At 33.9% G+C, this 23842-nt stretch overlaps 2 protein-coding genes across 2 annotated transcripts; one reads left to right on the top strand and one right to left on the bottom strand.

Annotated features, from left to right (window-relative positions):
- The first annotated feature begins 5057 nt into the window (after positions 1-5057).
- On the top strand, positions 5058-12238 carry LOC105321809 (b(0,+)-type amino acid transporter 1). The gene is made up of 13 exons (XM_034483470.2): positions 5058-5211; positions 5622-5801; positions 6223-6324; positions 6491-6730; positions 7012-7137; positions 7234-7333; positions 7442-7486; positions 7777-7900; positions 9790-9893; positions 10003-10099; positions 10797-10946; positions 11196-11364; positions 11720-12238. Exons 1-13 carry the CDS (start codon positions 5190-5192, stop codon positions 11785-11787), a joined length of 1527 nt encoding a protein of 508 aa, XP_034339361.2. The 5' UTR covers positions 5058-5189; the 3' UTR covers positions 11788-12238.
- A 769-nt stretch (positions 12239-13007) lies between these two features.
- LOC105321808 (b(0,+)-type amino acid transporter 1) lies at positions 13008-22278 on the bottom strand. The gene is made up of 14 exons (XM_011420261.4): positions 22124-22278; positions 20267-20461; positions 18991-19092; positions 17094-17336; positions 16880-17005; positions 16560-16659; positions 16389-16433; positions 15720-15843; positions 15451-15554; positions 15212-15308; positions 14872-15021; positions 14457-14628; positions 14213-14261; positions 13008-14113 (listed from the first exon to the last, which is right to left on the bottom strand). Exons 1-14 carry the CDS (start codon positions 22137-22139, stop codon positions 13774-13776), a joined length of 1863 nt encoding a protein of 620 aa, XP_011418563.1. The 5' UTR covers positions 22140-22278; the 3' UTR covers positions 13008-13773.
- Positions 22279-23842: the final 1564 nt, after the last annotated feature.

The following is a 23842-nucleotide window of genomic DNA, read 5'->3' as shown; positions in this document are numbered from 1 at the left end:
TTTGAAGAATTGAAACTTAAAGCTGACATGAATTCATAAATACACATTATTTCCCTTTTTATCTCCAACTACCGCCATATTAGTTGTCGATTTCTATTGTTCTGCTCATCGCTACACACCCCCTATATAAGGCCAAAAGCACTATTCATGCTTCACCGCATTCAGGAATTTCGTACACCCGAACACGTTACCTTGGACGAAAAGACAAGGAGAAACGCGTTTTGAAGAAACATAATATGACAATCACTGCACTGGCAAGACATATCCAACAAACGGCGAAATAAGACGGACAGAAATCCAGCTAGGCACAGTCAGATTCTTCAAAAATTCGTTGATAATTGTAGACCGTTTTCCTGTGTATATTATAACATCGCACATGCGCAAACCACACACTGTGGCAGATCAAGTAATGTCAATTATCGTATGGATTTTAGAAACGGGCGTTTTTGTAGGAACGGATGGAAACGATGTTCCGTTGTTACTTTCTTCGATTTACTATCATTTAGCTACTGTGTTGGATGTAGTACCGCCGGGGTTTTCAAGAAGATGCAGACGCTACGCTCACTGTATGAACGACACACGTGTTCGATGTGCATGCGAAGTAATGCAAAACTGTCTGTGCAAAATAATACGGATACCTCGGAAATCCTTTCAAAGAATAAATATATTTTGTACTTCATTGATTGTTGTTTTCTATAATCTTTATTACAACATTTTACTACTACGTGTAGTTCATGCATTTAGAAGTCCGTGCAACCGGAATGCCTCGATCGGAAAGCAACCGACCGTAACTTTCTCAACCGGTATATATACCCCAGTGGCAGTAGAGGAGCGATCGTAACTAATATGGCGACCAAATGCTTTTATGAATTCATGTCAGCTTTAAAAGCCATTTCTTATACCAAACTTCAAAATTTAAAAGATCCTGGTTAAGATTAAATTAATTCCATATCGCGTACATTGATTGCAGCTTGTTGTTCTTAAAACACAAATTTAAAGGATTTAAATGAGGAACTGCACGTATACTGACACTGTGAGTGTTCTGAGTTATTACGGGCCGCCGGAAGGCGGTCCGTTATTTGATACACATTTAAATATTGTTACTGCGTTTCTGCGGGATAGTTCTTTTTAATAGAATTAATACCATGCATATTTTTTATGAATTAAAAGTAAATTTGCATATAGAAATATGTGATGTACCTTTTAAAAAATATCACATATTTTTTGTTTTACTCGTAATTGAAAAATACTAGTAGGTCATACTAATAGATTGTCGTGTTTGGCGCGTTTTTATCGAGACTATAATCTATTCGGAAAACTTCGGAGTTTTTACATTCTTTTCAAAACAATGCATCGGGATCGGTATGCGGTACATACTAAAGACCTAAAATACTAAAGACCTGAATGTCATTAAATTTTTTATAAATGATATATTTGAATTTCTGTGTGCCGTGTCAAATAAAATGACTTTTTGTGTGTATTTATTATATTTCCATGTAAAATGTGGTAGAAAATATCATGAAATGACATCAATTTCAATTATTTACGCAAAAATATGACAGAAATGAAAATTTGAATTGATTGGAAAATTTAAACTAATCAATTTCTATTTTATCATGTGGTCTCTTAAATTCATATAAACTAATGCATTAAGTTTTCATTCAATACGATGCAACAAAAAAAACCAAATTGGTTTGAAATACATAATCTCCAAGAGAAAAATGATGAGTTGAACTTTGAATTGTACAAATCAATGTGTTTTTCATTACTTCATACTATGGCAATGATCACACAATTACCGTTAGAAATGCTTACAGTAACGAACTCGATTCTTTGTGATAATAGTAAAAAGTTAAACTTCAAAACAAGTTGCTGAAATTATATTAAAATTTACCATAAAAATTAGTACAACCAAATTTTATTACGGGCCGCCGGAAGGCGGTCCGTTATTTGATATACATTTAAATATTGTTACTGCGTTTCTGCGGGATAGATCTTTTTTTTATAGAATTAATATTATGCTTCTTTTTATGAATTAAAAATAAATTTGCATGTAGAAATATGTTTAATGCCTTTTTAAAAATATCACATATTTTTTGTTTTACTCTTAAATGAAAAATAGGTCACACTTAGTAGACTGTCCTGTTTGGCGCGTTTTTATCGAGACTATAATATATTCGGAAAATTTCGGAGTTTTTCATTCTTTCAAAACAATGCATCGGGATCGGTATGCGGGACTTACTAAAGACCTGAAATACTAAAGACCTGAATGTCATTAAATTTTATATTAATGATATATTTGAATTTCTATGCGCCGTGTCAAATAAAATGGCGTTGTGTGTGTATTTATTATATTTACATGTAAAATGTGGTAGAAGATTTCATGAAATGACATCCATATCAATTATTTACGCAAAAAATATGACAGAAATGAAATTTTGAATTGACTGGAAAATTTGAACTAATCCATTTTTGTTTTATCATGTGGTCCCTTCAAATCATATAAACTTAATTAACTGCATTAAGTTTTAATTCAATACAATGCAACAACAAAAATCCATAATATATTGAAATAATTAATCTCCAAGAGAAAAATGATGAGTTGAACTTTGTATTAGAGTAATGTACAAATCAATGTGTCCTCCATTACTTCATACTATGGCAATTATCATACAATTACCGTTAGAAATGCTTACAGTATCTCGATTCTTTATGATAATAGTAAAATGTTTGCCTTCAAAAAAAGTTGCTGAAAGTATATTAAAAAAATTACCATAAAAATTAGTACAACCAACTTTTATTTTCTTCTTTGTAGTGTGTTTTTATGTAAACGACCAATGATTCATACACCAATTATATTTTTTGCGGCCCATTTGACGCTTGCGTCAATAGGATTTCTTGTTTTCTATTTTGTGGTGTGTTTTAATGTAAACAACCAATGACTCATACAACAATTATATTTTTTGCGGCCCATTTGACGCTTGCGTCAAGATGATTTCTTGTATTATATGGAGGATGGAAATGCTGGGCTAAATTTCGATACGACGAACCGTGAGAAAATCTTTAGACAAAATGATTCAGCCAACCAAAGCAAAGAATGCATTGTCAAGCTCAGGTGCAGATTTTTTTCAGCGGTGTGGAGGTGGTTAAAGGTCAAAGTTTAATTTTATGAACTTTTTCCAATTTATTTGGAGAATGTGGTCAAGATGTTTAAGATCGATCAGTAGTATATAGAAGAATGTGAGTTTCTAAAAGTGCAGTGGATTTTGTCTCAGTCTACGTTCTGATCATATCCAATGTGATTTGTTGTTACAAATAATAAATATGATCAAGTAGATTAATTGATTAATTTAAGATCGATCACTGGCTGCAAGATATGAGTATTTATGTTTCTACAATTGTTTTTACACTGTTTAATTGTGATTGTATTTAAATGTGTAAATTCATAATGTGTCTATAATCTAAATTATATATATATATATATATATATATATATATATATATATATATATATATATATATATATATATATATATATATATATTAAAGTGACCGTTTCATTACGAGGGTCAGTCAAAAAGTACGAAGACAATGAGGCTGTCTATCATATATTTTTCGTTAAAGTCAAAACATACATATTAATTTTTGCAACAATTCTTATTTTATTGATAAACGAAGTTTCATTTCATTTGATGAAAACGTATTTGTGTTCCTCGATTTTAAAATCAACATGTTTTATCACCACGGCGTACGGTAACGTGGAAAACAAGACTTCAAGATGACGCACGGACAGTTAATAGAAATATCCAATCTTTATATCACCCTGAGTCTTTTGTGTTTTTCACCATACAATTTAAATTGGGACTATTTCACCTGACATCTAATTTGTTCATATTTGTTCGAAAATCATGTTAGTTCCTCAAAGTTTTTTTTTTATTTTTACCGCATGCCTCTTTGTTTACAGTAAAGAAATCCCTGAATGTCAGATGACGTGGTTTATTTTTTGGTCAAATATTTATAGATATTCTACTATCTTTCGTACTGTTTAATGCTCAAAATACATCTATTACAGCCCCCTACAAAATGTGTTAAAGGCAAATATGCAAATAATTTTGTACTTATTTTTTCCACAATTGAGCATTTCACAGTATTTATCGGCCTTTCCCCGAGTTGGATTTATACTGTTTATACATTTCGTTGCACCGTGACGTCCGGCGACATCAATGTTTTTAGTAAATTTTAAAGATGACTTTTGTTACTGATATCTGTTCAACAAATCTACCAGTATACATCCCGTCATTATTTGGTACATAGAATATCATTACAATATTTAACATGTCCAATTCATAAAGATATTACTTTCAACATAATATGATTTATTCTTGACAGAACAACAGTGCGCCTTGACCTCATTTTTACAGGATTAGACTCTAAAAAATTCATAGAAATAAAGGAATATATGAACTTTTTTATATCAAATTGTTTAAAACAATTGCTAAATTATGTCTTCTAAATCTAGTAATTATAATATGACGTTAAATAACATAGCTATGGCAAAAGTCTTCGTATCTTTTATTGACCCTCGTATACTATGGAGTAAACTTCATCGCAGATACAAATGCCTGTGATCAAAACACATCAATTTAAGCTTCTTCAACTCCTTGATGTTTAAGTTTATACACTAGTTGAGAAAAGTTTTAAAGGTTTCTAACCAAAAATAAGAACTACATACAGCTTTGCAATAAAGTTTAGAAATTCTTCTTTCTTTATTTTATTTCTAAGCGAAAATGTATACTTTACATCTCTATGATAGCTTTTTTTTTCTTTCAAAGTTTACTTTAAATTAAGGCAAAACTTAATGGTACATGTAGTTTTGCATGAAATAGAAATAATATATTACTGCGTTTATAAAATACATGTGTACTCCACAATTGGATCAAACAGCTTTTAAATTTTTAAACAAATGCTTACATGTGGTAAAATATGAAATATACAAACTTACAAGCGGGATCGGAATTATATTAGCTATTGAGATAAGTGGTGGGGAGGGGTGGCAGAGATTTAGAAAATCCGTACGTCTGGTACAAGTCCGCTCTGATAAGAACGCTTATAAATTGACAGTTTAGAAGTTTTCCGATGTAAATACCCGGTCTTATCTACCCAGTATTCGGCGACCTATAAATGTGATCATGGACAACCGGGCATTCGAAGGTAAATCTTTGGGATTTTCATTTTATGCATGTTATTCCATGTAACAGTATTGCAATGGTTTACTTTTGTATAACTAAACATGTATATGTACTTATATCAACGGTTTGTTAATATTTTTTTTAACCACAGAGAAAACAAGGTGTTTATCGTTGTCTGTTTACATTAAAGTTCCATCCAATGAATTTTTTTTCAACATACCAACGCAGAATATGTTTTTGATAAACTTTTTTTCAAGAATGTGGGATTTATGATTGAAAACAGACCTTTGGTATACATTAAGAAGAAAAATAATGAATGTCTATTGTTTAGTTGCTTCGATTTAGAACACTCTGCTAAGTCTCATTTGTAAGTGTATTTGCATTTTTCACCTTAATCAAATTTACATATTAAATATTTCAAATTCACAACAGACTCGGAAAAATCTACAGTAGTACCCTCTGAAAATGGTTCCCGCAAAAGATACACAACGGAAAGTACGGAGTCTCCGGACTATTCCGGTAGCGACGTCAGCATCCGGCAAGAGAAAGTTCGTATGAAGAAAACAGTGGGCCTTATTAGTGGCACTTCTCTCATAGTGGGAACGATCATAGGTATATGACAAGCAGACGATATCTGCTTCATTGGAAGATCACAGATTATAAAACTGACGATAACAGGGGGTCGTAAAGCAGACAGAATTTAGTAGTGTCACAGTAGCGGAGGAATTCTTGCTCTATAGAATGGGACACAAAGTCTTCATCACCACATGATTTGCAAATCCCTTTTTTACCATTGATTTATGAATTTATAGGGCCATAAGTTATGCCCTTTAAACTATTTCATTGTTGCTTAAGAGGCGCTACAAATAAGTAATAAATAATTGTTCTAAAGTAATAAAAGACCAAGACTATACGCTGTATGTGTTAGGTACTAGTAATATGAAAAAAAAACAACATGAAAACATTACAAGATAAGTAGTTTGAAATTGCAAAGTTTGTTTTAGATACTGACTAGTTTCTAATTTGTTTTTAGGTTCTGGGATATTCATTTCCCCTAAAAGTGTTCTAGAGAGAACTGGATCAGTGGGATTAAGCCTCGTTGTCTGGACTGCAAGTGGATTTCTGGCCCTTCTTGGTAAATGATAAAGAGGAATGTTTTAATATCGCGTAAATAAACAGTTTAGCATCTTCTGTATTTTGAAAACAGTTCTCTCTCGTATCAACACATGCCAGGTATCATCTTAAATTATCGGCTGAGCCTCTTCTTTATTCAGAGCACTGAACGTTGTATTAACATTCAGGTTCCTTGTCGTATGCTGAATTGGGAACGGTGATACGGAAGTCTGGCGGTGAATACAGCTACATCAAGGAAGCTCTAGGCGACATCCCGGCCTTCTTGTTTGCATGGACGTCAGTGATTGTCGTTCGGACCTCCTCGATGGGCATCATTTGTCTGACGTTTGGGGAGTACATGGCCACCTTCTTCCCTTATTGCGGCTCGCCCATCATTCCCATTAAACTCGTGGCAGCCCTTGCTATCGGTATGTCCCACATTGAAACAATATTAACGTGTCATTGAAGACGGTTCGACAATTTTAATAATGTGTGATCACTAGTTATAGATTAATTAACATTATAATATCATAATTTTCAAATCTGGGTTTGTTTTGGAGAATTTGTCTTTTGTTCGGTGATCATTTACATTCAAAAATATATCATGCAAGGCAGAGTTCTATCTACTTGGCAAGAGGGCCCCGTCGATCTTTCTTATGTACATGTACGGGTGGTATGTCAATGTCGAGAATTCTTTCTTTCTTTGCAGTGTCTTTAGGGGTCATCAACAGTTACAGTACCACGTTAGCAGGGAGAACCCAAGTCGTCTTTACGTTTGTAAAACTCATCGCTCTCATCATCATCGTCATCGGAGGAATCGTCAAATTGATTCAAGGTACCACATTCTGTGATGTAACGACAGTATTCGGTTAAGTAAAACCTTATGATCTGAATTCAGTCATTTTTTAATTTGTTTATTCTATGCATACAGGGAACGTATCACAGTTTCAAAATAGTTTTGAGGGTACGACGACTTCACCTTCCAACATCGCCTTGGCGTTCTACAATGCTCTCTGGGCTTACGACGGCTGGTAAACACAACAAACATTTACAAAGTCGAGTCGTGTCCTTGCTATGCTATCGTATACATTGGGCCATTTTTTTTCTTTACTTTATCGTGCATTTTATTTATCTGGCAGGAATAATCTCAATTACGTAACAGAGGAACTTAAGGACCCTGCAAAGTAAGTGCTTTTCTTCTTGATCTGAACTTGAAAGATCTAGAATTATAGAACAACAAACCAAATATCGTTTAAGGAGACTGACTGGTCAACAGGTTGTCTGAACAATAATCTCCCTACACACTTAAACACAATGATTTTCACAAATCATTATGCACATATTAGCACCAGTAAAAACTATTTGTATTACTGTTTCAAATTATTAATCTAATACTATGCATTACAAAGTTAAATTTTTTACATATGTATCTGTTTGTATTATGACATGCTTCGACTCTAACCCATTCTTGCAGAAACCTTCCGCGCGCTAATGTTCTGGGTGTCATGATAACCACGGTCATCTACCTGTTGGTCAACATCTCCTACCTGACGGCGATGACGTCATTAGAACTCCTCAATTCGCCGGCCGTGGCCGTGGTATGTAAACATCATTGCATGTCTTTAAGATTTTTACAATGATAAAGCTGACCTGCAGGCATGTTCACGAAACTTTCCTAAGATATGACCTAAGTGTGTTCCTAAGATATGACTTAGGAAAAAAGTTAGGAACATCCTAAGATCAACTTAGGACACGTCTTAAGATGTAGCTCGACGGTTACTTAGGAACATCTTAAGTTAGGATATCCTAATCTTCTACAACCATTTTTATTTTTTCACAATTATTCATTCAGATCGAATTTGAGAGACTTGTGTAGGGATGAATCATTAAACATTTTGCCAGAGAAAATTGTACGTCTTGGTAGTTAACACAAAAGGCCTAAAACCAGTAATTTTAATGTATGCATTTTAATAATTTTACATTTACCTAAATATATATCAGTTACCAATAACAATTTAGTTTGTTTTTCTTTAAATGACCCCCCCCCCCCCCCCAATAAAAATAAAAATAAAAAATATTACAAGCCCCCAAAAATTCAAATAACTGTTCTTTTTTAAAAAAGAAAATATTTATCAGGACATAATTGGCTTACAAGTAGATAATTATGTAAACAAGACTTGTGTATTGTCATTTCATAATTAACATTTGAGAATCTTGTCATTCAAGTATATGTAATACATAAACACGCGATTTTCATAGAATTTGAAACGTTACATGAGGAAACACATGTACTCGTACAAACACAACCAATTTCCCTTTAATCTGCAATATATAGAATACCCGAACACGTTAAATAAGAAATAAGTTGTAATATATTTCGAAAATATATAAATACAGTTCATTCAACATTACAAATGTTTTAAAGATTATTTTTTTCAGACTAAAGTGATAAAAATTAGGAATGATCATGCATGGTATATGTAACCCGATGTAAATTTACTTTTTATAGCAAAGGACATTTAAATAATTGTTATCAAAATTATTATAATCAAAACAATGAGTGTAACTCATTTAGTGTACAATGTAGATTAAAAAAATAAGTGAATAACTTTCATTCGTCAAACAGAGATACTAGTAGTATTTGCAACAACAAAAAATCTTAATTTGTCAGCTCCAAGGCAGGCATGTAGCAACGGGGAAGTGGTGAGAGTTCGGGGCCCCCTCCACATAATTTTGTTAAAATGAACATACATGATAGAATAATTGACTATGCCCCCCCCCCCTCCCGGATTAGGAATTTGGTGTTTGTCGAAAATGCTGGAGCTGTGGAAATTTCAAAATATTGCCTTATTCTACCGGTCTTAAGAAAAGGCTTCACAACATCCCCATATACTAGTACCTAAAAACGTGATTTTATAGCTTTAGGATGGTCTTAGGACAAGGTAGGTGATGTCTTAAAGTTAGGACAAAGTTATGGCGGTTCCTAAATTTAGGAGAGCTTCGAGAAACAGACTTAAGACTAAGACGTATCCTAAGATGTACTTAGGACATACCATAGTCCTAAGATAGCTTCGTGAACATGCCTGCAGTTGACTCTGTTATATAAGATTGTTTGCGTGTCTTAAATAATTTTATAGATGCGCTGCAAAACGGACCGCTGATATGACTCAGAAAATTACGGTACCATCCACTTATAAGTAATGAATGAATGAGTACTCATACGAATGACTCTCAAGTTATTGGTCCGTCAAAATATAGGCTGCTGAGACCTTTCGACAATATGTAGGGTTTTTTTTGGCATAGCAAAATAAAACCGTCGTTTTTGGTATCTGAATCCTTGTTTTTGGTTTATTGGGTTAGGGTCATAATAGAATTCATAAGTTAATAAGCAAGTAAACAATAATTCATCAGTCAGTCGATGACAATTTAAGATATTGTACATAACCTTTCATTTACGTGTCAGTATTGAATGTATGTCTGTTTGTAGACGTGGGGAGACCGCGTTCTGGGAGGGGCTGCTGTTCTGATGCCCCTGTCTGTGCTGTTCTCAACGTTTGGTGCTGCAAACGGAACCCTCTTCGGGGGAGGAAGGTACCTCTTCACCGTAACCGAATTGCTGGTTCTTCTTAAGTTTAATAACATTTTTATTATCCAGTAACTTAAAACTATTTGTAGTTGCTGTTTTATCATCTTTTTGTAGGGTTGTATACGTTGCCGCGAGAGAGGGTCATCTTCCAGAAATGTTATCATACGTACAATGCAAATATTACACACCATTTCCTTCCATCATATTCACCGTGAGTCAAAATCATTATTTTGTTTTCTGTCGATTTTAGATTATTAATATTACAAATATTACACACCATTTCCTTCCATCATATTCACCGTGAGTCAAAATCATTATTTTGTAATCTGTCGATTTTAGATTATTAATATTACAAATATTACACACTATTTCCTTCCATCATATTCACCGTGAGTCAAAATCATTATTTTGTTATATGTCGATTTTAGATTATTACTATTACAAATATTACACACCATTTCCTTCCATCATGAATATTTACCGTGAGTCAAAATCATTATTTTGTAATCTGTCCATTTTAGATTGCAAAATTATAAGGAAAACATTTTTTAAGTGTTGAAAACAATTACCATCTACAACAATCTTGCACTGTAAGCTTAACTAGAGGTCACAGATCCTCATTGCAATGGTAGTACTATGGTTTTATATTCGTTTGCATCAATTTTCGAGGTTTTAGTAAAAAATTGCACTTTCAAGGATACGTAAATTCGTTGCCAATAGTAATATCAATGAAATCAATATTACAAATTACGCTTCATGGAATATAATAATTTCCTGGTTCTACCCAACAAAGAAATCCACGAATGTTGGCACTCAATGAAAATTGAAGAAACTACAGTATTCTAAAAATGTAGAAAATTTGAAAAGGTTACAAACTAACAAGTCATGGAACTGGCTCGTGATTTCAGATCGTGATTTCGTTGATTATGATCATCCCTGGAGATATTGGCTCCCTGGTGGACTTCTTCAGTTTCTCCGCGTGGCTGTTCTATGGGGTGACAGTCTCCTGTTTAATCATCTTCCGCTTCACAAAAAAGGACGTGGAAAGACCAATTAAAGTATAACCTTGTCTTATTTATGATCATAGCTAAACTAAAAGATACATAATTGTATATGAAGTACACTTTGTATTAAATCTATATGTAAGCATAATTTTCTTCTATTTATTATAAAAGAAGCTGTAAACTCATTCTTATTGGATCAGGTGAATGTTTTTGTGGTTTTGAGTTAACAGCATTATTTGGACTATCCTTGATCTGTGGTGCCGCGTTACCTGTCATTTTACCTCAGTTTTGTGTTCTGTTTAGGTTCCCATTGTGATACCGATCCTGTTTGTGTTGATTGCTATCTATCTCGTGATTGGTCCGATTATCGAGAGCCCACAGATCGAACTTTTGTATGCGTTCTTGTTTATCATTGGAGGACTGCTGTTCTACTTTCCATTCGTCTACTTTAAGCTAAAAATCAAAGGATTTGGTAAGATTCCTATTGATGTACTTTGTACCAAAAGTTATATTTGGTGTATCTCAGGGGCTTTAATTGTTTACATAAAATATATATCGGTAGATCATGAGCATTTGATATTGATTTGTAACATAAGTATTTCCCCATCGGAACAAAAATATACTATTATACTAGATAAGAACAATTACTACTGTAACAGGACTTTTTTTAAATTGTGTAAAAAAGTTTCCCATTACCCTTGTTTCGATTTTTCAGATGTTGTGAAAATTATTTTTTAAAAGATCTAAAATTAAGGGTTCTTTGACAGGTTTGATGTAGTGAACAATACTTTTTTATAACGATTATATGAATGTTTCTTTCGTTTCAGAATGGTTAACCACATCAGTGCAACTACTGTGTGAAGTTGTTCCTAGTCCTTACGAACCAGAAAGCTAGTAGAGTTCACAACTCTAAAACATTGCCATACCATATTTGTTTTATTCATTTTTCTCCATGTAACCCATCTGCTTGTACCAATATTTTCAATATTTATATACTAGTATATTATTTTCTTCAAAGCACAAAATTTTACTTATTTAAAAATCTCACGTTTTATAATACATTTCTTTATATATAATTTAAAAGTAAACATTTTTTCTTGAAATCTTTTGTTTTCGATGAAATTGTACTCAGTAATCTTTTTATAACATTCTATTTATAAGCAAGGTTGTTTTCGAATCTCCAGATTTACGTCGATACAAGTCAGTTTACCTTGTATTCTTATATTTTGCTTTGTATAGGTGCTATTTGAACACGAGGTAACCGTTGTTTCGTTGCTGTTACATGTGATTGCATTGTCTTTTAGCCTGTGATATGCTTTTTTATACAATAAATAGTTCTCGCTTTTGTTCATCTGTTTTTTATGTGCATGAAGAATTCCAATCCTTCCTACAAAATTATAATTTTACAAGGTTGGTTATTTTCATATCAAGTTGTTCTTTAGACTTTTAAGTGAAAGTATTTTTGCAAGTCGCAAGTCTATTTTGACTGGTGACAAAAGGAAGGGGCCGTCAACGTTACAGACCATCATTCATACATATTCATTAACATTTATAGATACCGTGATTTTAAATACGTGTAATGTATGTGGGCTTACATGTATTTTATTATTCTAGCTGATATTTTCATAAATACTGTTTGTAACTTACAAGCATTAATAAAGAGAAGTTTATTCATAAACAATTAAGAAGTCAAGAAGAAAGTACTTCAATTCGAAATCTAATATTATTTTCAATTTATGGGCATGAAATCGAAATAAAATATTCTGCAGAAAAATGATCATTGGTTACTCTATGTTTACTTAAACAATAAAATGTTCTCTTTGGTGATTCAATCGGAATATGAAGGTGTCGACATTGCAGACAAAATGCATAACCCGCCTTAGCGGGTTATGTTAATTTTTTTTAATTTTTTTTTGCAATGGTCGTTACCATCTTTACCTGCATGAATTATCAAGGAAAGCATTTTATTGTTAATATTTAAATCTTTCTTTTTACAAAATAATATTGTAAGATTGTAAAATGTAAGTAAAATACACTAAATTATTCCGTAAGAAACAGAGGAAATCATACTTGGTAATGTGAATATATACATTTATTATAATTATGCTTACGTGTATGAAGGTTTTTCTTTTATTATGTGCAAGTTATACATCAGACGCTCCTAAATCTGTTAGGTTTTTGGAAGACCGATTTTGTATTTAAGGGCGACTATCTGGAGATCTAATGATGATTATCGTCTTGCCTGATTTTGGTTTAGTTCGAGAATCATGCGACGACCCACCGACTGTTCATTGGTGTAATAACTGTAATTGGTTTAATCAAAAATCGTACATGACTGTATCTTTACGCCCGATTTCTTGGATGACCAGACAGCAATTCTGCTCGCGGCACCTATGAGTTAAATTCGACTTGAGGTGTCACTGATATTTTTCTTGTAGTTGAGAACGGGAAGTAGGCAAACACAGAAAAAGAAAACAATTTTATCAAATGTCGAAAACAAAGTTGTAACAAATTAACAATGAATAAAATAAATACTTTGTAACAAAACAAATCAAACATATATATCTAAACATTTTATCACAGACAAAACTTTGTAACCTCCCATTGATCAATTTGATAAAACTAGCATGGCATGATGACATCGCTCTGAACTCTTTAGATTCAGAATTTTCTCGGTGACTGGCAATTGAACTAGCCAAATCTTGCAGCTGCCAAATAGAATGGTCTCTGTGATTTATTGTTTTTGGTCGCAGGAAAGAATGATTCCCATGCCTAAAAGAACGATCCCGTGCCTTTATCATTATATTTTGGACCAGATAAATCGTTAAAACCCGTTCTTGTCCGAAAAAATATGACCCAATGGTGTAACATGCAACACCTTTCACAGCTTGGTCACATAGTCGAAGGATTCCTCGTACCTCGGCGGGGGCGAGTTTTCGCCGCTAGAGGGCGAGCTACTGAAGTTTGACACGGAGTCGTCAATGGTCCCGTCCATCGACTCAAGGTCATCCAGTGACCCCATGGTGTCATAGGTCGCCACCGTGAACACGTCGGAAAAGTCAACTGAGCATGCGTCGTTGGAGTCCTGGCGACCCATCCTTCTTACCGAAGAGGCGTCGTCAAACTCGTTTATCATTTCCTCGATGGGCTCCAGTGTCGTCATCGGCGCTACGGACGCCGGTCGCCGGGATTTCTTTTGTCTCTGACGCTTCTGGAAACGTCTGTAAAGAAAATAAAATGCATAAAATTGAACTGGTGTCTCGTTTGTTTTGGAAACGTCTATTAATATAGATATATATGCATTTTGGCATTACACTTACTTCTCTGGAACGATCTCAAAGAACAGTTGGAAGAAAACCGTAAAGTAATCTGAAATACAAAATTTTCCACTGAAAGCCTTTAGTTTCTTCTAAAGAAAAGGACCGAATCTACGTTATAGTAGACAAAAAGGTGTCCATATTTAAAGTTATAATGCTTTACCAAGTAAATACATTTTTTCCTTTCAAAGATTGCTAATTTCAACTATACTCTCAGAGTGTTTCGTCTTCCTTTATAAATCTTTACCTGTAATCTTTTTATTCCAACTCCATCTGACTAGCGGGACATAGAACACAACGGCGGACCCAGCCACGGCCAGCGTCAGGATGAACTCGCCCTTCAGTGGGTAGACTGTGAGGGGGGCAATCACCAAGTAGCCCGCCCCCAGGGTCACAAAGATAGGGATTAGTATGTTCACCTGTAACAGAAAATACAATCCACACCTGTCGTCTTTATATAATTACATAACATGTTTGAGGGGTTTTTTTAAAAAAGGATCGTGTCCATTTATCGACTATTAGACATAATATCTTAATATTCTTTGGACAAAGAGCTTTGTATATAAATATAAAGGAAAATATTAAATTTTAAAATAAAAATAACTGAATATTTTCTTTACAAAAAATGTAGTTTATGGCGATAAAGACAGACGCATGCTTACTTTGTACGGCCTAGGGAGGTGGGGTTTGCGAATCCTCATGACGATCAGACCAAAAATGGCGAGTCCGTGAAACAACCAGACCGTGAAAATCCAGAACCGTACCATCAGCTGGGAGGACAGACACGTGGCCATGACGATTGCTGCTATTGCCTGCAATATGTACATGTACATATACTTGTTTAGGTAATCACTTTTAAAATTCACTAAAAGTCAGATAATTCTATTTAACAATGTGCATAATAATAATTCCCCTCGGTATTGAAACTATATGTTTCCACAATTATTTGTTTAAAAACATTTTACAAACAACTGCTGCCATAGTATTGATGTAACATGATACCCTCATAATGATGGCCGGAATATGACTCTTCGTCCTGACGTGTCTGTATGTTAGAAACTCCGGGACATATCCGTCCTCCGCAGAAATTGACGATAATCTGAAGGAACAACCGATAAGAAAATTTCTACTTCCCAATGTCTATTTCTCATTATACGGATGATTAAAGACGTTGTTATTTTAAAAAAAACTATTGAAATAGTGATTGCAATCCTTCAACAGTGAGGCCTTCGTTATTTTACCTCCCCGATGCTATGATTGTGTTGTTGGCATTTCCCAAAGCAACAAATGCAACGCCGACAGGGATAAGAAAGCCTGCCCCTCCTAACATTTTTCGTCCCCACGTCTGCAAAAAACCACAGTGAGTCTAAATTTCCCGAACAATACATGCGTTTTTTGGTTCTTTCTGGATGTTACCACCAGTTAAAGCTTCGGAAAAGAGGTGATACAGGAGCTCATAATTTGAACAAGGGGTTACGCAATATGTAACAAAGGCATAAAAAAAACTTACAACCCCAAACCAGCGATGCGCCGTCATTTCTTCCGGCGTCAGCACCGTGAAGTATGACGTCACAGTGGACAGGTAAATCAGCATCACCGTCGGAATGACGATCTTTACCAATCGAGGAAGATTTCTGAAACGTACAGAAAAAATTATGATTACAACAGAATACGAATAGTCAAATGAGCGTATCTTTTTCAGCGTTTTAAATACAATGACTGCATGATTCAGTCTATCATACATATTGTCTGTTCACAGATAAGACCCGAAATATAAACAGTAAAACACGGTTATAGTGAAGTACCATAGACAAGACATCCATTAAATATAAAGGTATTTTGTTACATTCGACAGGTTCATTATACGTTTTGATAGTTAGAGTGGAATTGAATTCGCTCTCAGCAGGAATTCGTTATGAGCGTGTACGCTATAACCATGTTTTACTGTAACAGGTCTACTAAGATATTGGTATGATTCCAGTCCCCGTATACCATTCTTGCGTGTCTGAGAGAATAACTATATTCCCTTTGCATCTCGATGGACTAATCCAACCGATAAAAAAATCTGTACGAAACAAGAAAATATGCATGCACAAGTACATAGTCAGTACATAGTCAGGAACATAGTGCTATAGGGTAGGCATGGTGCGGAATCCGGCGGGACTCCACGCTTACTTACTTGGGTGGTTTTTTGACCCCAGCTGTGACAGATGGGACATTTGACCTGAAAGCACACAAATTAAGAACACCTTATGATGCATTCCTATCAGAGTATTCGCCATAATGGCGCACTACCCTCCAACCCTATTTCAGGGTAAGACAAGGTTTATATTTACATGTATTAACCTACCATCCACCATAGGCCCACATGGAGTTGTAGACGGCAAAGACCACGTGGTTGTTGGAGGACTCGGTGTTTTTAAATCCCTCCCCCAGCGACCCCGTTCTTCCTATTTTGGTAATAAATATAACAATGTGTATGTAAAATTCATTGTATTCATTGTCCGGTGTAGAAGCTTAAGAAATGAACATTCCTGCTATTGCTTATTCTGCAAAAAATATTACTATATAGAAATCGAAGCAGTGTACATGGTATTAGCAAAATAAAGGTGGGAATTATTTAGAGTCCTATGACTATCTACAGAAATTTTCAATCATAATAAAACTTACCGGATGAAATATTGTATATTCCGCTGGCTATAATGGTACCGATAGTGATGACTTTTGCCAGATTTGATACAGATATCATCTGTCTTGCCAACTGTACGTTGTATGCATTGACGATGGACAGTGTTACTGCAGAGTAAGCAATACTATGAGCATCAACGAAGCATCACGTGAAATAGAGTTTTTAAAACATGATATTGGCTTTTAAATAGCTTACTGATCGCTAAAATGGCCAGCAGCTTGTGAAGGATAGCTGGCGGTCCACAATCGTCGCCGATTAAATCTGCGATGTAGCTGGCAAACGCTTTGGCAAAGACAGCAGTGGTGCAAGGTTCGGCCGCACCAATACGCATCCACGTGTAGATAAAGGCGGGAAGGGGACCGAAGGCTTTGTGGAGGTAGCCATACTCACAGCCCGCCCGTCGGACAAAGATTTGGAGCTCAGAGAAACACAAGGCAGCTGAAACGATTCCGTACGTAATATTGATGAATTAGGTATAGATATAGTTGAAATTGCATTATATGCTATCGATGCAAATGTTGCTCTATAGCATACTGTTTGTGTTCATTGTAATATCTTTAATGTGGTAATGTATAAGAGTATATGTACAATGTACTGGTAGAAATGTAGCTAACTAGCTATTTGAATGTACTATCAAATTAGACAGCTATAACATTTTTTTGGAATTTTTGGATCACCTTGGGTCTCGTTCTTTTATCCTTAGAAAACCTCGAGACGTTTGATGTGTGTGTTCTGTATTGGGACATTAGACCTTTGTTTTTAACTCTATTGGAGAATTTATCTGAAGACAAATGTAATTCATACAAATTTTATTTGCCGGACGTCTTCGAGATAAGAAAAGGCTAAACACTTAAAAAGACAAACAGAGTATTAAGATGGAATGTACTGCTGCACACCTTGAGAAAACATTACCAAGGCCTTATCAAATAGGATTGGGGGAAGGAACATTTTCCATTCAAAACTAGGTTATCTGCCATTGGTTTCCTACATATATTGGACAAACAAGTTGTGTTTGCTAAAGCTAGAAAGCATCCCAAGTGATGTAAAAATTAAGGTCCTCTTGTCTAAAAACAGTCCATCTGGGACAATAAAAGCTTTTCATTTAAGCAAACCTTGTGTACTTATTGAAGACCCCGGGGTAGATAGCTGATAAGATATAATTAATGGACATCCGTAGTGTAGAATTGTAAACAATGTAGTGTAGTGTAGTGAAAACCAAGGTTAATTTAGCGGGGGTCCATTCATAAAACGCAAACATTTGAATTTTAATGCTAAATAAATATTGTTACGACAATTTGGTGAAAAAAATGTTAAACCTGACTGTAATGAAACATTGTACTTTTACAAGTACCGGTATATAACATTTACTTATTTTTTAAATTTTATATTGACTGTGTTTTCTTTCCTGTCATTTCTTATAGACCTATTGTAATCTATTTTATACTTTAAAGAGTGTTATTGTTTTTACTACGTGAAGGCAGACAGGTATAAATCGACATATTCTTCATTGAATGTGCTTATTGTTTTGATTATATGTGGAACACATTTAATCTTTTGCATTCATAAACAAACTAACACAGATAAGGTATAACTGGGTTATTGCCAGGTTGCAATAAGCACGTGATCTACAAAAAAAATAGTAAAAACGTGCACACGGACAATCTTAACACAAGCCCTATGTACAGTCACAATAGTCTAAAAAATAAAATTATTTGCCTGTGATAAGGTTCGAGTTGGATACATCGCGCTGTCGTAGAAGTTATAGAAATAAAATAACACTGCATTCTGTTAACCCTTAACTGGTCAAATAGTCAAGTACTGAAGTATGAAATTATAAATACTTCGTTCGAAAACTTTTACTTTCGTTAGTTGGTACTTTTTTGTATTGTTTTATTTTCTTATCTATGAGAACACTACTGTTTTAATAAAATAGAATATCACCAATTTGACGTGAACAGTTTAAAATGTACAGTATCTTTTAAAAATTAATAAAAACCAAAAAAAATTCTTATTGTAAATTCTGAGGGCAAAGAATATATCATATGGTTAAATATTCTGATACTCTTCTAGATAAAAGAAATGTAAAACTCACCACATGTAGAGAACACCCCACACAGGGCCCAGATGACAAAGGTCAGACCCACGGACCCTGCTCCCGACACCACGTTCTTAGGGGAGGTGAAAATTCCGGGACCTGGAAATGGACTCTTTTTTCAATTAAGTCTGTTTTAAGGACATAACAAACAAAATATTAATTTCGCTTATAGGACAGTTGATTGATTGGTTGATTCTTGTTTGACATCCTGGTTGAGTTTGACATCCTGGTTGAGGATGTTTCATCAACACCCGTGTTCCTCTAGAAATACCGGCGAAGGGCCAAGATCATTGGTATAGGTATATATTTTCACGGGATACATCAAATTATAATAATGAGTTGATTTTTTTTTTCGGGGAGGGGGAACTTTCGGATTAAGGCGAAAAATAGATAGAGATTATAAACACATACTTGTTAGTTTTATCTAAGATATCATAATACATGTACGACAGTAGCAGCTGCATTACTCGGGCAATACTGTCTTAATTTTAAATACATATGTTCATTTGTAAATAATCTTAATCTACATCTCTCAATGTCAGTCAACAACACGATGGACGAGGTTATTGGTTGGACTTTGTTGTGTAAAATGAAATTTAACAAGGAGTGAATTCACCATCACAATTACATCTACTGTGTAGATTTCAGCTGGCTGAGTATTCAACAAATTACCTATCATATCAACCAAAAATTGTTAATGGAGTGCAATTGGCCATAAACAATTTATTTTTATTTAAAAAAAAACAATAAATATGTAAAGTTTGAATAACTTTTTAAATATTTGTTAAACATGGCTCTTTTTCTTAAGGTGATATGGTACACATCCATATTGTGACGTACTTCTTGTAGAAATAAAAAAAATCAATAAGGTATGATTTTAAAAATGTTTTCTTTTAAGGGTAGCGCAATGAGTTAGAGCGTTAAATACGAATCTGTTAGTCGTTAGTACTAATCCCGTCAGGGCTTTTATAAAATATCAATGTTAACTTTCCAACAAAGTTTTAAACTTATTTTTAGTCAAAAATATTCTAAAATTTGAAATTTCTAAATTGGTGAAAGTGTTTTGATTATGACGTACTTTCATCTACATTAATATCGACAGGTATCCCAAACCACCTTAAGGAGATTAATATGGGTTAAAATTGACAACAACTCTCCAGTCCTCCCAATGTACCTAATACCCAAAATCTAATGTCAATATGGCTTTCGGACATAGACAGTGAAGTAAAGGATGAGGATGGTTGTTGGGGGTGGGGGAGGGGGGACTACCCACCGATCACGGTTTGCATGATGAGGGAGCCTCCCCAGAAGATTCCAATCTCCTTTAAGCTGGCATGCCAGTCCTTCTTGATGTTGTGTGATTTGATGGCGGTGTCTATGATGTCGGCGGACCCCCGCCTCTGGGTGGTAACCCATATCGACACGTCCAGTAAGTCTGTCTGTGTGCAGGCGCTACTCCGCCGGTCACCTAGGAATCAACCACAATAGTGTGAAGATATATAATTATTTCAAAGTTTCGCTACGTAAAAAAAAAATGGACTATCTTTATTAAAAAACCAATTTTTTATTTTATTTCAGACAAGCTTTCGAATAATTCATGACATTTTGCACTGAATTTGAATTCAGTGTTAAATCATTATTCGTGAATACTAAATTTCGTGGATGTCGTTCTTGACTCAATTCATAAAATAAGAAAAAAATTGTCTTATTTAAGAGAGGGATTTGTATAAGCCTTTTGGCTTGTTTCCCAATCTTGTTGTACATTATGTCAAATACATGTACCTGCTATTGTAAAATATCAATAAATATTGTTTAAGATAAAAAAAAAATTCATAAAATGAAATGTATATCGAAATAATTGATTTGACGGTGTATTCTATTGACAAGACTGTGCATTTTCTTCGAAATTATGTACCCGTATCCTGTTTTATAAAATCAACGAAATATGATTCCCATTAATCTCTCTCTCTCTCTCTCTCTCTCTCTCTCTCTCTCTCTCTCTGATGTGAATATTTCATTCAACTGATTCGTTCAAAATGTCATCATATCTATGCAAATAAAAAGACTCAATTAACGATACATCAAAAAATATATGATGCAAAGAATTGAATAAGCGATTGTAGTTATGCATGTAGCTTGTATAACAATATAACTACTAATATTTATGGGATGCTAGCTGCAGATCTGTGGCAATAATGTTACAATATTGATATCATGATATATGATATAAATTTATCGTTATAAATATCAAAGTTATCTGATATATCAAATCTAATCATTCGTTTGACACGACGTTTCTTCGTAAAATACAAATGTTTTTCACTTTATTATTTTCTTTGAGGGGGGTTGTTTTTTATTTGGATTTTTTTTTTGGGGGGGGGGGGTCTCTTCGGCATGTTTTATGTTCTTTGCTGTCAATATTATATTAAAAACACTCCTGAATGATCAGATATACATGATCTACGCGATAACTATCCATTGATCATGATAAATCACCTAACATGCCTACTGTTCAAATTAGCCGTTTCAATTTTTAACATGTTTGGCCTTATTGATGGGCTGGTATTGACATGCAAATCTTTATTTGTCCACGGGTTCTGTTGGACTTGCAGAAAAAGTGTTTAGCAAACATTTCTCAAGAGGTCGGTTTATATTTTAATCTTTGCTTCCTCTCCAAGTGTCAGCAATGGAACTATTTACTTAAAATATCCAAACACATTATACCTGTAAACAGGATGCAGTGTCGGCTTTGCCATTTGAGATCACATTTTCTTATATTATTTTTTAGTTTAATATATACTGTAAGTGTAATTATCTTCATTATTTTAACTACTCTATCATCCTGATCAAATAGAATATTTTTGGTTACAGTCATAAAATAATAAAGACAAATTGGATCTTTAATTTATTTTTCGTTTGATAATCAATGAAAATAAATGATACTGCAGTAGTATTTAATTATTTTTGCAACGCTCAAAAGTTTTCCAATCTCTTGATTTTATATATGATATAAAAAAGTAATACATTTTTTTTCTTTGATGATGTCAGTGAAGCAATAGCTTCAATGTCATTAACTATGAAATCACTATATACATGTAATCAACGCTAGCCAAATAACATGGAGACTTACCTACGTTACGCCTCATCCCTGCTGTAAACTGATAAAGATGACTGGGATGTCCTTTCTTGTTTATTTATCTCTTTCTTCTTGTATCTGCTGTCCCCCTGAGTAACCCCCGCCAGATAACGCGCCATATCCCCCCTCCAAATCGACAGTGACCAAACACCGACGGATCACATTCTAACCATCATGCTCTTTATCTTAAAAAATAATCAATTATTATCCAAAATAGACAATCTTGACTTTTTTTAATGTTAGCCATATCGTCCAACCGTTGCTTCTGTGTACTGGATTTTTAAAGAAGTTGGAAATTTCTGCAATGGCTATACTTTTGACTGCTGTTTAATTTTTCCTTAGAATATTTACTGGATTCTGTTACAATAACAACAACACCACCAAAAAAAAAACAAGCTTGACAATTTGTGTTTTTAATGTAATGGGGCCTAGTAAGTGTCTGGCTTTTGGAGTAGATAGTAAGCACAATAAATTCTATTATACCAAAATCCATGCAATAAATTCTATAATACCAAAATGCATGCAATAAAATGCATAAACACTACTTTGCAAGTATAAGATGTATATCTTTTCATATCACTTTAGGTGTTAATAGTTTTCTGTTGCTTGTCCGTTGCGTTTCGTTGATTGTGTTTATTTGACTGTTGTATTGCTTTAATTTTTATGTCGATTTAGGTTTTGCTTTCTTTTTAATAGTTTTATTTTGCTTGTTCATTGCGTTTCTTTGATTGTCGTTTCTTTGACTGTTGCATTGCTTTAATTGTTATGTTGCTTTAGGTTTTGCTTTCATTTTTCTTTTTTTATTGATGTCTTTTTTTGATTATTGTGTTGTTTCAATTGTTGCGTTGCTTTATATTGGAGTTGTTTTGATTGTTACGTTGTTTTCGTAGTTTTGTTAATTTAATTGTTGCGTTTCTGTAACTGTTGCGTTATTTTATTGTTGGGTTGCTTTAATTGTTGCGTTTCTTTAATTGTTGCTTTGTTTTAATTATTGTGTTGCTTTATTTTTGTGTTTCTTTGATTGTTGTGTTGTTTTAACTTTTGCCTTTCATGATTTCTTATAATGCTTTAATTGTTATGTTTATTGTTGTTTTGCTTCTAAATTAATTGTTGCGTTTCTTGGACTGTTTTGTTGCTCTAATGGTTGTGTCTTTTCTAAAAGTGCATGTCTTGTGTTACATCAGCTATTGCTCTAGATTCCCAGACTTAAGGTATATTTGTTGATTAGGTTTTCGACAAAAGAGGACAAAATGTGTGTCTCAGTAAATGTTGACATTGATTGGCTTCCAATGTCCATCAACCTCTTTAACATAATCTAAAAGCAAACTTTGGAACAAAAACAATCACTTTCTGAAAACCTCTTGCAGAGATTCGAATGCTTTGTCTTTGGGCCTAAAACACCCACTATATCTACTATTAAAGATAAAGATTTAACTTCAAATGATATCAGTATATGTTAATCCTGAACTCGTTTTGTAATCTTTAGAGTTATCCTGGATCTTTTCTTGTTTGACACTTGGATTTAAGGAACATTGACTCCAAATTTCGTCATTAAATCGTTTGTCACTGTGACGAAAAAATATGAACCTTTTCATAGGTACATGTATACTAATATTCAAGGCAAATATCAAGTCAATACTTGAATTCCATAAAACTCTTTTGACGTAAGAATAGTTAACATTTCTTTAGATAAAAAGAAATGGATTATGTGTT

The sequence above is a fragment of the Magallana gigas genome, chromosome 3 (assembly GCF_963853765.1).
Source record: "Magallana gigas chromosome 3, xbMagGiga1.1, whole genome shotgun sequence".
Lineage (NCBI taxonomy): Eukaryota > Metazoa > Mollusca > Bivalvia > Ostreida > Ostreidae > Magallana > Magallana gigas.
Note: the sequence above shows the minus strand (reverse complement) of the source record. Positions and strands in the feature narration are given on the sequence as shown.

What these genes read in the sequence shown, in the direction of transcription:
- LOC105321809 (XM_034483470.2), top strand. Translation starts at nt 5,190, where the DNA reads ATGGACAACCGGGCATTCGAAG. An exon ending in ATTCGCCGGCCGTGGCCGTG is followed by an intron (nt 7,901 to 9,789) that starts GTATGTAAACAT and finishes GTCTGTTTGTAG; the next exon opens with ACGTGGGGAGACCGCGTTCT. An exon ending in TTCCTTCCATCATATTCACC is followed by an intron (nt 10,100 to 10,796) that starts GTGAGTCAAAAT and finishes TCGTGATTTCAG; the next exon opens with ATCGTGATTTCGTTGATTAT.
- LOC105321808 (XM_011420261.4), bottom strand. An exon ending in CGCATCGCTGGTTTGGGGTT is followed by an intron (nt 15,555 to 15,719) that starts GTAAGTTTTTTT and finishes GGTTTTTTGCAG; the next exon opens with ACGTGGGGACGAAAAATGTT. An exon ending in ACAATCATAGCATCGGGGAG is followed by an intron (nt 15,309 to 15,450) that starts GTAAAATAACGA and finishes TTGTTCCTTCAG; the next exon opens with ATTATCGTCAATTTCTGCGG.